General features: G+C 41.4%; 1 protein-coding gene across 1 annotated transcript in view; it reads left to right on the top strand.

Annotated features, from left to right (window-relative positions):
- The window catches only part of LOC138852638 (uncharacterized), a 91,262-nt gene extending 77,777 nt beyond the window's left edge, over positions 1-13,485 (top strand). Inside the window, exons 5-6 of the mRNA XM_070084579.1 lie at positions 9,056-9,302; positions 10,295-13,485. Of these exons, the coding sequence (XP_069940680.1) occupies positions 9,056-9,302; positions 10,295-10,377 (330 nt within the window). The 3' untranslated portion in view covers positions 10,378-13,485. The remainder of the gene's footprint in view (positions 1-9,055; positions 9,303-10,294) is intronic.
- The last annotated feature ends 1,842 nt before the right edge of the window (positions 13,486-15,327 follow it).

Below are 15,327 nucleotides of genomic sequence, written 5' to 3'. Positions count from 1 at the left end.
CTTCTGCACATTTTTCCTATTCATCTTTGTTTTTACACAATTTCTGAAATTATCATTACCCAGAGTTACTCCATGACAGTTACTATTAAGATTCTTAATATCAGAGCATAAGTCAATATATCCATACTCATTATTAATCATTTCTAAACCCATACCTCTAACTAATCCTAGTTTAAAGTCCTAACAACCCCCTCAACTGAGTTAGCAAGAAAACCCACACCTGCCCTGGATAAGTGAACCCCATCCCTGGAATACATGTCATTTCGGCCATAGAAGTTGTCCCAGTTGTCAATGAATGGTACTGCATTATCCTTACAGTGTTTATCCAGCCAACAATTAATACCAATTGCTCTGGACAACCATTCATTACCAACACCTCTTCTTGGCAAAATGCCACATATAACAGGGCGCCCCCCCTTCTTCCTAATTATGTCTATAGCTGTCCTGAACTTTCTAACTAAATCCTCACTTCTACGCTTGCCTACATCATTGCCTCCAGCACTGAGGCAAATAATAGGATTGATCCCATTACCATTCATGATGTTGTCAAGCCGGCTAACAATGTCCTCCATCCCAGCCCCAGGAAAGCATACCCTTTGTCTCCTACTCCTGTCCTTCAAGCAGAATGCCCTATCCATGTATCTAACCTGGCTATCCCCAACAACAACAATATTCTTACCTTCCTTGTTGTCGTTCGTCGTGACGATCCCAGTAGTCGACTCACATTCGTCGGGTAGCACCGAGAATGCGTTGGAGGTTTCCACAGGAGTTTCCACGGCAGTCTCTTTCTTCTTCATCGTTTCTGGCTTTCCATTCGTCTTCTTGATCGTCAACTTCGTCGTCCCCTGCTGTCCAGCCACTGACCACGATCCCTTCTTGACCTGAGGACTCGAAACAGGAGGACTACTACGAATCCTCTTGTTTTCCTCGGTCAATCGCCGTATCTCCATCTTCGCTGCCCTCAATTCTTCCTTAAGTTGCTGGTAAAGTTGCTCGATGGAGGGCATCTTGGTTCAGTCCACGGGAGCAAACAAGACACTTCTTCACAGAGTTAAGTACAGGTCACCACTGGGTTAAGTACAAATTCAGAGACCATACAAACAGGTCTTCACAGAGCTAAGTACCCGAAGTCTTAGCAATAATCCTCCTGAAAACAGTAAACCCTGCCATCACATAGTCTCTCCTGTTATACTACACAAAGCACATTACAGAGAGTGAACTCTGAAAAAAACCTGCCTCTTTCCAGTTTATATTTGTCCAACCTATTTTTATGTTACCCAAGTAATAGCTTTTATATCCTTTTACTCATGTACGAATTAAGAACATAAGAACATAAGAATGTAGGAACACTGCAGAAGGCCTACTGGCCCATACGAGGCAGGTCCTTATCAAAACGACATCTACCTAAAGCTACTCAAGAAATAACTCCTGTACCCCTTGACACCAATCAAACCCAGCCCCTCCCACTCATATATTTGTCCAGTCTCTTCTTAAAGCTACCCAAGGTCCTAGCCTCTATCACCCCACTGGGAAGACTGTTCCACGCGTCTACAACTCTGTTAGAAAACCAGTACTTACCTATGTCCTTTCTAAATCTAAATTTATCCAACTTAAATCCATTATTCCTGGTTCTTACCTGGTTCGACACCCTCAGTACTTTATTAATGTCTCCTTTGTTTATGCCCGTCATCCACTTATACACTTCAATGATATCTCCCCTCATTCTACGCCTCTCCAGAGAGTGGAGATTTGGCAATATAAACACAAATGCAGTATAATGTGATCCTTTATTGACTACGTTTCGCCCACACAGTGGGCTTTTTCAAGTCACAAACAGAACTACCTGGGGTGGAAGGAACGCGAGTATTTATAGTCCGGCTGAGGTCAGGTGAAGAATGCTGCATCTGATGATGTACCGAGTTGGGTTGTAGAGTCTAAAAACTGTTAAACTACAGAAACTCAAGACTTATCGCCACAGAAGACAACACTCAATACCGAAGAATCCTGGAATCATCACTTATTTCTATATCCGACAACTTCAACCAGAATAGTGGCTTCTATAACATAGCTGAACCACTTGCCAAGAAACTTCTTCATCGCTATCCCACATAAGAACACTGTAGAAGGTCTGCTCAAAAACTTGTCCAGTCTCCTTTCCAAGCTACCCAAGTTTTTAGACTCTACAACCCAACTCGGTACATCATCAGATGCAGCATTCTTCACCTGACCTCAGCCGGACTATAAATACTCGCGTTCCTTCCACCCCAGGTAGTTCTGTTTGTGACTTGAAAAAGCCCACTGTGTGGGCGAAACGTAGTCAATAAAGGATCACATTATACTGCATTTGTGTTTATATTGCGAGTGGAGATTTAAGGCTTTAAGTCTATCTTCATACGGGAGGTTCCTTACACAGTAAATCATTTTAGTCATTCTTCTCTGTATGTTCTCTAATGAGTCTATGTCCATCCTGTAGTAAGGGGACCAAAACTGAGCAGCATAATCTAAATGAGGCCTCACTAGTGATGTAAAGAGCTGTAAAATAACTTTTGGACTTCTGTTACTTATACTTCTTGAGATAAATCCAAGTAATCTGTTGGCCTTGTTGCGCACATTAAGGCACTGCTGTCTTGGCTTTAGATTTCTGCTTACCATGACTCCCAAGTCTTTTTCACATTCTGTATGACCAAGCTCTACTTCACCTAGATTATAGCTTCGAGGGTTATTTTCATTAGCAAGGGTGGGCAAGTACAAACAGAACTTTCTGTTTGTGACACTTATCAATAAAGGATCACATTATACTGTATTTGTGTTTATATTGCATTATTTTATACTTCATTTTCATGCAAGGGCAAGTACCTTTTATCAGACCCAAGACATTAATTTGTTCAAATCGTCCTGGAGTTCATTGATATCCTCCTCAGAGTGAATTATACGGCCTATCTTTGTATCATCAGCAAACTTACTCATGTCACTAGTAATCCCTTCATCAAGGTCATTAATGTAAATTATGAACAAGAGAGGGCCTAAAGCTGATCCTTGTGGAACGCCACTAGTGACTAATCCCCATTCAGATTTCACTCCATTAATGGTAACTCTCTGCTTTCTATTGGTAAGCCATGCCTCAATCCATGCTAGAACTTTACCTCCTATACCATGAGCTGCCACTTTTCTTAAGAGTCTCTTGTGAGGTACTCTGTCGAAGGCTTTACTAAAATCCAAATAAACAATATCATATTCCTTATCACTGTCAACTGCCTAAAATGTTCTATTGAAGAACGTCAGTAAGTTTGTCAGGCAGGAACGACCTCTCGTGAATCCATGCTGAGATTCATTTATCAGGTTATGCTCTTCAAGGTGACTTCTGATAATGTCAGCTATAATTGATTCTAATAACTTGCCCACTATAGATGTCAGGCTTATTGGACGGTAATTTGAAGGAGTGGACTTATACCCTGATTTGAATATAGGAACCACATTAGCCATCTTCCACATCTCTGGCACAACACTGGTGAGGATGGACGCATTGAATACACTCGTTAATGGCTGACTAAGCTCCATCTTGCATTCCTTAAGTACCCTTGAAAACAACTCATCGGGTCCCGGGGACTTATTTTGTTTCAGTTTGTCTATCTGTTTAATAACCATGTCCCTCGTGACAGTAATATTAGTTAACTTAAATTCATCAGGAACTAAATAATTGTTAATTACTGGAATCTCATTTACATCTTCCTGTGTAAAAACTGACAAAAAATAGTCATTAAATAAGGAACACATTTCCAGTTCATTATCCGTCAGCTGTCCATTCCCAGATTTCAGAGGTCCTACTTTTTCCTTCACCTTCGTCCTATACACTTGAAAGAACCCCTTTGGATTAGTCTTTGATTCATTAGCGACTCTAATTTCATAGTCACGTTTAGCCTTTCTAATCGCCTTTTTTACTTCTCTTTTAAGCTGAACATATTGGTCAGTAAGGTTAACCTCTCCTCTTCTGATGCGCCTATAAATTCCCCTTTTCTCCCCTAAGAGATGATTTAGCCTCCTGTTAACCCATTTGGGATCGTTATTATTAGACCTAATTTCTCTCTGGGGAATGTATATACTCTGGGCACTGTGTACATTATTAAGAAAACAATCATAAAAGCAGATCCCTTCATATTCATAAGTATGATTATCGTCAATAAAATCATTAGGTAGATAACCCCAATCAAGATTAGACAGATGTTCCCTAAGACCATTATAATCGTTCACAGTACCATCATGGTACTGTGAACTGTGGTGGTCCCATCATGGTACTGTGAACTGTGGTGGTCCCATCATGGTACCGTGAATGGTGGTGGTCCCGTCATAGTACTGTGAATGGTAGTGATTCATCATGGTAGTGTGAATGGTAGTGATCCCATCATAGTACTCTCTATGGTGGTGGTGATCCCATCATGGTACTGTGAATGGTGGTGGTCCCATCATGGTACCGTGAATGGTGGTGGTCCCATCATGGTACTGTGAATGGTAATGACCCCATCATAACACTATAGTGGTGGTCCCCTCATGATACTGTGAATGGTGACGGTTCCATCATGGTACTGTGAATGATGGTGGTCCCCTCATGGTGCTGTGAATGGTGGTGGTGGTCCCATCATGGTACTGTGAATGGTGGTGGTGGTCCCATGAGAGACGCTCTCCACTACAAAGGGATCCAGTAAATGGTCGAGTCTTCCGCCTGATGGGACAGAATACTTGGGAAGCTGTGTGCAAGGTGGCGGATGTAAGGCAACTAGCAGTCAGCAGCTACCACCTTCCTACTGCCACCTGCCACTCTTAGACCCACCTACACCGTGACTCAGGTCTCACCTACTTCAAAGACCTTCCCTAAACTCCGCCACTTAGGACACCAGCTATTAAAAAACCGTCTTCCGGATACGAAGATATGAGAGGAAGGTTTGTTGTCGCTCACGGGAGATGTAATGCACAGACAAGGAGATTTTCGAAGGAACTGGAGGAAGTGAAGGAGCCTTCATTCTATATTAGGCTCTTGTGACACAAGGATGAGTCTGTATGGGATGACATGATTGCAGGTCTGTGCGATAACATTTGGTGGGAAAATACATATAACATACCTACACATGAGGGAATGTCTGTGTTGTCACATAACACATGAATTAAGACCTGTTATCACAAAACATTTACATGCAGGAAGACCAGTTATATCATAACACATGAAGGAAGACCTGTTATCACAACACATGAAGGAAGAACTGTTGCCACATAACACATGAAGGAAGGGCTGTGTACTCACATGAAAGAAGTGTTGTTTGACTGTACGAACACATACCTGGCTGAGGAATTAGACAGCTGGATATCTCTGCTTGAATACGTTTCGCCCAGCAGTGGTTGGTGAGAGGTCTTGAGATAAACACATCCAGGTGTCGCATGTGTCGAATTCCTCCGCTTGTGGACGTCGCTTACTATTACTGTGACCAGTACACAACTGGCTCCTTTCGCTTCCTGAAACAGTGTGATCCGGGAAATCAAGCAATATATATATATATATATATATATATATATATATATATATATATATATATATATATATATATATATATATATATATATATATATATATATATATATATATATTATATATATATATATATATATATATATATATATATATACATATATATATATATATATATATTATTTTTAATATTAACACTTTCATCATCATCATTCACTCCATCACTGTCTTGCCATAGGCGCACTTACACTTCAGTTATAAAACTGCAACATTAACACCCCTCCTTCAGAGTGCAGACACTGTACTTCCCATCTTCAGGACTCAAGTCCGGCCTGCCGGTTTCCCTGGATCCCTTTATAAATGTTACCTTGCTTACACTCCAACAACACGTCAATTCCTAAAAACCATTTGTCTCCATTCGCTCCTATCTAACATACTCACACAAGCTTGCTGGAAGTTAAAGCCCCTCGCACACAAAATCTCATTTATCATTCCCTCCAACCTTTCCTAGGACGACCCCTACCCCGCCTTCCTTCCACTACAGATTTATACACTCTCGAAGTCATTCTATTTCGTTCCAGCCTCTCTACATGTCCGAACCACCTCAGCAACCCCTCCTCAGCACTCTGGATAATAGTTTTGGTAATCCCGCACCTCCTCCTAATTTCCAAACTACGATTTCTCTGCATTGTATTCACACCACACACTGCCCTCAGACATGACATCTCCACTGCCTCCTGCCTTCTCCTTGTTGCAACATTCACCACTCATGTTTCAGACCCATGTAAGAGCACTATTATAACTATACTCTCATACATTCCCCTTCTTTCTTTCATGGACAAAGTTCTTTGTCTCCACAGACTCCTAAGTGCACCACTCATCTTTTTCCCCTCATCAGTTCTATGATTCACCTCATCTTTCATAGACCTATCTGCTGACACGTCCACTCCTAAATAAGTGAATACATTCACCTCCTTCATACTCTCTCCCTAAAATCTGATATCCAACCTTTCGTTACATATTTTTTTTATCTTCATCACCTTACTCTTTCCTGTATTCACTTTTAATTTTCTTCTTTTACATACCCTAGCAAACTCATCCACCAACCTCTGCAACTTCTCTTCAGAATCTCCCACAAGCACAGTAACATCAGCAAAGAGCAACTGTGACAACTCCCACTTTGTATTAGATTCTTTATCTTTTAACCCCACACCTCTTGCGAACATCCGAGCATTCACTTCTCTTAAAACCCCATCTATAAATATATTGAACAACCATGGTGACATCACATATCCTTGTCTAAGGCCTACTTTTACAGGGAAATAATTTCTCTCTCCTACATACTCTAACCTGAGCCTCACTATCCTCGTAAAAATTCTTCACTACTTTCAGTAACCTACGTCCTACTCCATACATTTGCAACATGTGCCACATTGCCCCCTTTTCCACCTTGTCATACGCCTTTTCCAAATCCATAAATGCCACAAAAACCTCTTTACCCTTGTCTAAATACTGTTCACTTATAATACATGTATGTATGTATGTATGTATATGTATGTATGTATATATATATATATATATATATATATATATATATATATATATATATATATATATATATATATATATATATATATATATATATATATATATATATGATTTAAGCTTGTCTGCAGTATGATACACTCTGAGGTGCGAGATATGTCAGACGGAGTGACTGAACAGCACAACAAATATAACGAAAGGACCGTCCTGCCGCCGAACTCGCGAAATATACCTAGTTGGAGGAATCATATAAGAGTCAGCTGGCCCAGTGGTTAACGCACTGGCCTGTGAATTTCAGGACTCACTTACTACGGGTTCAAACCCTCATCCGTTTCCTGATTTGCTGCCAAACGTCTACACGAACCGCTCGTCCAAAACTCATTAAGATGACTGGACAAAAAAACTTCTTTTAACCTTTTAATGACTCCATCTCCTCTGATCCGATTGAATGCATTTTTGTTTTCAATTCAATTTTAACCTCAGCTGACTTTCTTTTTTAATTCGTCCCTGAGAAGTGGTTGCCAACATAAGTAGTTTCTCGACCTGTAGTATACCATATGTAGTTTTTTCAACCTGGGGTATACCATGTGTAGTTTTTTCAACCTGTAGTACATCATATGTAGTTTTTTTTTCAACCTGCGTATACCAGTAGGCCTACTGCAGTGGACTTCCTTTTGTTGTTTCCACCTTCCACGAATACGTATGAAGAGACGACGTGAAGATCAAGCTTTAACTGGCACATTTCGCTCTACAGTCAAAACGTTCACCCAATGAAAATATGTTCCGCATACCATGTCTTTACACTAACACCTGTGACCATCCACATTCAGTTACTGATGATTATAATGTTGACAAGATGATGACACATTTGCAAGATACTTTAGTGTTGCATATGTGCTTTACTGATCATCAACAACTACACACACACAACTAAAACACACACACACACACACACACACACACACGTTTCTTGTGGCAGGTGTTGCGTGAGGCTGCTTTCACACCTGACTCTCGTGGATGGATCTTACACGGGGTTCTTGTGCTAGGTGTTTTGTGAGCGGCAACGGCAGGTGTTTTGTGGGAGGCAGCCTTCACACCTGACTCGTATGGATGAATCTCATTCTTTCTCAGATCAAAATGAGACAATTCAAAGAATAGCCATTTTTCCCCCGGCGAATATTGGCAGCCAGTCACGCGTTAATAAATCTTCCGGGGGTTCACTCGACAATAGTGTCTGAGGTTCACTTTCGGTTCACTCGGCAACAGTGTCTGAGGTTCACTTTGGGTTCACTTGACGACAGTGTCTGAGGGTCACTCGACAACAGTGTCTGAGATTCACTCGACAACAGTGTCTGAGGTTCACTTTGGGATTCATTTAAACAATGAACCAGTTATTCATTTGTTTTTTGCTGTTGATATGGGTTGTAGAACCACTTCAAAACCCAGGAGTTAGAATGAATGAGTTACTTATAGAAGTTTTACCCACCTCGAAATATACACATAAAACACTCGAAATTAGCGATCTCATGTGCTCGCCGATGTTTCGACCGGTGGTTCTGAGCGTACTTATGAGTGTTGTACTTGCCAGTACTTAGTGGTAAGTCAGCAGCGCAACAGAACCAATAAGGTTAACGCAGGCTGGAACATTTTCACTCTTTTAGCGCTCATCCTTGTTTACATATTGAAATTTAAAGCGATACTATGAAGGCTGTGTGTATCGCCTGGCTTTGGTCCAGTGATGACGTGCATTGTGAGGTTTAGGGATGACATGAATCTTACATTCCTGTGCACAAAGGCTTGTCATGAAGTATGTGTGAGTCTGGTCCAATGGGCAGTGTGTGTGTTTGTGTGTGTGTCTGGTCCAGGGATCAGTGTGTGTGTGTGTGTGTGTGTGTAAGGACCGTCCTCTCTTACAGACACAATCACGGTACGTGAAGCAGTACAAGGACACCTAGTGTTACAGTGTTACAGCAAGAACCTGATCCTCTCTTACAGACACAGTCACGGTACCTGAAGCAGTACAAGCCGCACAAGGAGCCGGATGGACTTGAGACAGCCGTACTGGGCTTGACCTTCGTCACCAGACGTAGTCACTTCCCCAAGGGTGAGATGCGTCTTAAGTGCGTCGCCAAGATAGCTACAGTGTACTTCCAGTCTCAAGAGACTTCTGTCATTGAGACTGGCTTCTTGCCCCGCACCCAGGCAGAGGGACGCCGACACTCTGACCACTTCTTCTTCTTCGGTAAGTGGCAAGTGTCAGAAGCACTCGTTCAGGATAAGATTTTTTGAGCCTCATTGAAAAGTGGGATTTTGTTCACTTAGTTCCGCTACTTTTGTCTCACTTAAATTATAATTTTCATTGTCCTGGGCGGTCTTAGTTTTGCAATGGCATTTTCCTGGGTATTAAAAGTGTTAAAACGCTAGTTCTCATTCTCTCTAATTTCACTGTTATAATGTCACTCTTACCGTCACCTCTCTCTCTCTCTCTCTCTCTCTCTCTCTCTCTCTTGGTCTAACATCAACATTATAAATATAATGATCTTGTTCCTGGGTGCTATAATGTTCCTCTGTCTTACCCTCCTGGTAGTCCAAATGAAGTAATAAACTATCCCTAATTTACATTTTTTTTTGTTTTGCTGTAGTGCTGTAGTGACCCTTACGGTTTACTCTCCTCATTTATTTCCCCCTTCTCTTTCTCTTTCTCTCTCTCTTATGCTGCTTCTCTTTTGTTCTTCCTCCAATGTTATGTCTTCCCCTTCCGTTTATATTTATGTACTATTAAATGCCTCCTCCCCTCTTCTTGAGCTGAGGTGTAATAGTTATTTTCCTGTTCCTCGCATAATTACAATACCTCTGGCTTCTATACAAGGTTCAAATTCTCCTGCTGTCTCTTTGGAGTGTTATAAGGATATTGCTCTGTTCTTTCTAGAGTTAAAAGGTGTCTTTCCCTCGTCTTCTGATAGTCTTATCATCCTTTTCTTCCTTCTAGTCTCGTATTGTAAATTGCAATATTTTTGCAGTGTTGTCTTGAGTATTATCTCTGATCATTCTGTATTCTTAGCATGCTTCTCCCTTTTTGGTTTGTCTGTAGCGTTAGCATATTATTATGTCTGGTCTTTGTATATAGTTGTGTTAGCATATTCCTTCGTCTTTGGTCTTTTCATAATGTCTATCGCTTCTGGATTCCCATAAATCTTCTAACACCACCAACTTCCTTTACTGATCTTCCTACAGGCAGCGGAGGAGGCAAAAACAACGTTGGCTGGTTGTTGCAGCTGCTGCTGCTGCTGCTTCTAGGCGTCTTCCTTAGAACCTAATCTACTGGTGCTGGACGGACGCGGTCTTGCAAGAACCGTTAATGCTGAGGGACGCAGGAAACATCTCAATACCTGTCAACAGCAACTGCGAACGAAGAATCAAGTTGAACACAAAGGAGAGTAAATAGACATTTCACTCCATGAAATAGCGTTCTCTCAGTGCTTCAAAGGCGATATATTGAGCTAAAATACTACTCATTTAACGTATGGTTATGGAAAATAGCAGAGCTAAGGCTGAACTGTAGGCTGTAGCTTAAAGTTTTCACTGCCCTGTGATGCGATGCGAGTGAGTTCTCCTTCTCAAAGTAAGATCTAAGCACCTTGTGATAAGAAGCCCTTGAGGGTTACCTGGCTCGAGTGAACATCTGTGTAGAGGATGAGAGGTAGGAGGGTGACGGTCATCTCCATAATAAAGCAAAGTTCGGTGTTTATGTGTTTACCTGAAAGAGGTTTATGTGTCCGCTTGAGTGATACATTGATTCTTGATGACTCCTTGAAGGTTAAATGAGTCATATAAAATGTCTTCAGATGTATTACTTTGATGTTTGGAATAAGTGGATAGAAGGAAACATATTTTTTTCTTTTTTTTTCCAAACGTCAGACATTCTTCACAACAGAAAAAAAAGACGCTAACAAGCTCGCTTGAATTAAAGTGTCTCAGACCTTTAAAAAAATAAACAAGTTCAGCATGTGTCGAGGTGAGACTGGTCATCAATTCAAGAAAAATATTAGTTTTATTGAAGTTTTCTCACTAGTGGCAAAGTTGTTACATACGAGTGAGTTTGACCCAGTAACAGACTCTTGCTCGCCTAGTGTTAGCCCAGCCAGCAAGTGTTGCTTTCATGACGTGTTAGTGCAGTCAACTTATTTAATATTTTTGTAGGCTGAGACGTGTGTTAAAGTGATTGACTATTGCAGAGCACTTTCCTGAGGAAGTCCTGGCAGTAGCCTCGTAAATCTGTGGAGGTTACAATACAGCTCAAACATTTACAGAATTATGCATTTGAAATGCCAGGAATATGCTGATTTATGTATATGAATATTCTCACAGCAGTTTCTTACAGTGAAGCACATGCTGGGTACAGGAATTTTTTTAATAAGCTTGCGTAGTTAATATGATGATGAAGTGAATAACGATCACAATGTAGTGTATAACATACGACGGCATACACTCTGCTGTGTCAGCTTACACAACACTCAGGCTGATGTGACTATCTTTTAAGCTCCCATGCCTAGACTACTGCTGCTATAATTATGTGGAAGCGCCAAACCCGCCTGCGTCATACAGCACCTGGCGACAGGAGGGTAATCAGGTTTGCTCCAAGGAAGGTGAGGGTTTTGGGGGGGAGGTACAACTTCACTTGAAAGATGCCACGCCTATTAAATGATTGTATGTTTGGCATTGGTACTGACCTGCAGATAAATACTGAGTGCCAGCTTCACGCGGACGGAGGATCGAGCCTAAACCCTTTGCATATGCCGAATGACCCACACGGGGTTAGCGCTTCATGATAGTCACCAGCTCTGTGGCAGAAAGCTGGGGGGAAACCGTTGCTCATATGTAGCAATATTACATGATGAGTAAGTGTTGAGTACGTGTTGAGTACATGTTGAGTACGTGTTGAGTACGTGTTGAGTACGTGTTGAGTACATGTTGAGTACGTGATGAGTACGTGTTGAGTACATGTTGAGTACGTGATGAGTACGTGTTGAGTACGTGTTGAGTACGTGTTGAGTACGTGCTGAGTACGTGATGAGTACGTGTTGAGTACGTGTTGAGTACGTGTTGAGTACGTGATGAGTACGTGATGAGTACGTGTTGAATACGTGTAATGCATGTACGTCGTCCTAGCAGCTAGCAACTGATAAATAGAACTGATGACTCCTTATGTTGTGATAGCTGTAGACTAGTCCCTGGCTAGTGAGTTCACTACCAACAATAGACCACCTTGCTTTTATCAGTTAGTTTGTAGCACCTTGACATGCTCCCCCAGATGTTACACACACACACACACACACACACACACACACACACACACACACACACGCACACACACACACACGCACACACACACACACACATACACACACACACACACACACACGCACACACACAAGCACGCACGCACGTACGCACGCACGCACGTACGCACGCACGTACGCACGCACGCACGTACGCGTTCTGTTCCAGTTATATTGAGAAAATATGTTCTTTCCTTGGAAGGAATGATAAAATTCAAGTATATTTGCTCAGATGTCTGAGGCACACTTCAAACATTCCCTCCTCCAACACTGCTGCCTCCAACACTGCTGCCTCCAACACTGCTGCCTCCAACACTGCTGCCTCCAACACTGCTGCCTCCAACAAATCCTCCTCCAGCACTGCTGCTTCCACCATCCCTTCCTCCAACACTGCTGTCTCCAGTATTCCCTCCAACAGTGCCTCCTGGAACTTTGCCTCCCGGTACATTGTCTTCTCCAACATTACCTCCTTCATCACTGCCTCCCCCATCATTGCTTTCCCCAACAATGTTCCCTCCAACGCTTCCTTCTTTAACACTTCCCTACCCACATTCTTCTTTCAGCATTAAGTCCACGAACACTAATTCCCCAGCACGCCCATCTCCACCTACACTAACTCCTCTAATACTCCCATCTCTAACACTGCCTCCTGCATCATTCCGCGCAACCGTGTTACCCTTGTTAAAGAGGCTTCCGACATGCAACATTCCTCGTGTTAAAGCGGACGTTGCAATGCAATTAAAATAATTTCCTGGTAATGCTAGTTACTGCAAGAGACGGTACCACTATTCGGCTTCCCCTGAGAAACTCCCACTCAGAGCAGTGGGAGATAAGAAAGCTTAATTCTGGCGAAACATCTCAGCTGGAAACCACTTACCCTTCAAGAAATAGGAACTGCCTATGTCAGTCCTGTTTATATCATCAGACGTTATAGGTGATCACACTGATGAGGGACCTTGTCGTGTGAGAGAAGTGGGACCTTTAGGAGTTTGGAGTCACGCAGTTTATTCTAACAAGAGGATTTTTTGAAGGCAGTCACCTAGTTTATTCTAACAGGAGGATTTTTTTTACAGAACAGATTTTGATAATCAGATTAGCTCTCATATATATATATATATATATATATATATATATATATATATATATATATATATATATATATATATATATATATATATATATATATATATATATATATACAGAGAGAGAGAGAGAGAGAGAATTTTACTCTTTCATTAATTTGTAAATCCGGGGTTATGTGGACTCGAACAATGGTCAAGCAAAACAACATGCCTTCGCTAGTACCTATGCACGCAGCGCTGTATAGCCCTTGTGGTTTAGCGCTTCTTTTTGATTATAATAAGTACCCATGCACCATGCTGTGCTAGGCTTTGGCGAAATTATTGCATACACAAATTTTCGCTTGTCCTATATGGCAACATGAGCGTTGCTATTTAAGCCAAGATCGCAAGTTTTGCCTATTCGGCACGACATATATATATAAATGTAACGGAAGACCTCTATTAAGGAAGACGTGGACTAATTCTCGTAGCGCAATATCACATGCCAGCTTAGCCTGTGTTAATGAAGTTATTATGTTGACTCGCGTTTCGGTACACTAGTTTAGAGTAGTGGATATTCCTAAGTCTTTTTCATTAACTGATTTTGCAAGCTTATTTTCTCTGAGATGGAAATGTGGGTTAGGTATTCTGTTCCAGTCCCCCAGTTTAACCCCAGCTTTACCTGGGGTTAAACTTTACCATCTTCACTTACTCCATTATTGAAGTGTGCCTAGGCTTTTCTGTAGCCTTCTTTAATGTTCTTCTGTCCGTGATCTTCTCATTAGCTTGCCACCATCCGCAAACAAGATGATGCAGCAGCTTAGTTCTGGTGTCTAGTAGTTAATATACACTGGAAAGAATATGGGACCCAAGAGGGATCCTTGTGGGATGCCACTAGTTACACACCCGGGGTCAGATACCTACATCTTTACAGTGTACCTTCCCCTTCCATCTTAAAACAGTTCGTGTTACCCAAGCTTGAATCTGCCGTTTGCTGAGTAATCATCTATGTGTCAAGGTATCATAGACTTTCTTACATTCAAGGTAGATGTAATCCATCCATCTCATTATTTTTGTGTATTTCACCTAAGAGAAGTTAGTTTAGCGTATGGTGTGTATTTCTGTCAGTGTCAAGGCAAGGGGAAAAAATGTGGGCTCTTGATAAGAAAAGGTAAAACAAAGAAGTTGGTTTTAACATTGACAGGTGTGTCGTTCTCTCATGTGAACACCTATGTGCACACCAACATATGAACACCTATGATGTAAATAAACACATGAACACCTATGTGTAATTCAACACATGAGCACCAATGTGTAAATCAACACATGAACACAATAAAAACAGTTAATTTATCACAACTGAATTGCTGAACAAGAAATATGTGTAATGTATTTTTAATGTATTTAATGTGAAATAAATACTGGAAGGGATGGAAAATATAGCGAAAGTTTTCTTCTTTAATATTATGTGAAGCGTTTTGAGTGACGATAAGAATGTTTTAGTACGTAGACGTGAGGGTGAGTGATGGAAGTGATCTCTGTAGTGGTAATGTTACTGCTGTTGTAGCTGTGACTGCCATTGTTGTAGCTGCTGTGGCTGTTGTTGTAGCTGTTACTGCCATTGTTGTACTGCTGCGGCTATTGTTGTAGCTGTTACTGCCATTGTTGTAGCTGCTGTGGCTGTTGTTGTAGCTGTTACTGCCATTGTTGTACTGCTGCGGCTATTGTTGTAGCTGTTACTGCCATTGTTGTAGCTGCTGTGGCTGTTGTTGTAGCTGTTACTGCCATTGTTGTACTGCTGCGGCTATTGTTGTAGCTGTTACTGCCATTGTTGTAGCTGCTGCGGCTATTGTTGTAGCTGTTACTG

Source organism: Cherax quadricarinatus, chromosome 13 (assembly GCF_038502225.1).
Source record: "Cherax quadricarinatus isolate ZL_2023a chromosome 13, ASM3850222v1, whole genome shotgun sequence".
Lineage (NCBI taxonomy): Eukaryota > Metazoa > Arthropoda > Malacostraca > Decapoda > Parastacidae > Cherax > Cherax quadricarinatus.
The sequence above is the reverse complement of the archived record's forward strand: the minus strand, read 5'-3'. Positions and strand labels throughout refer to the sequence as shown.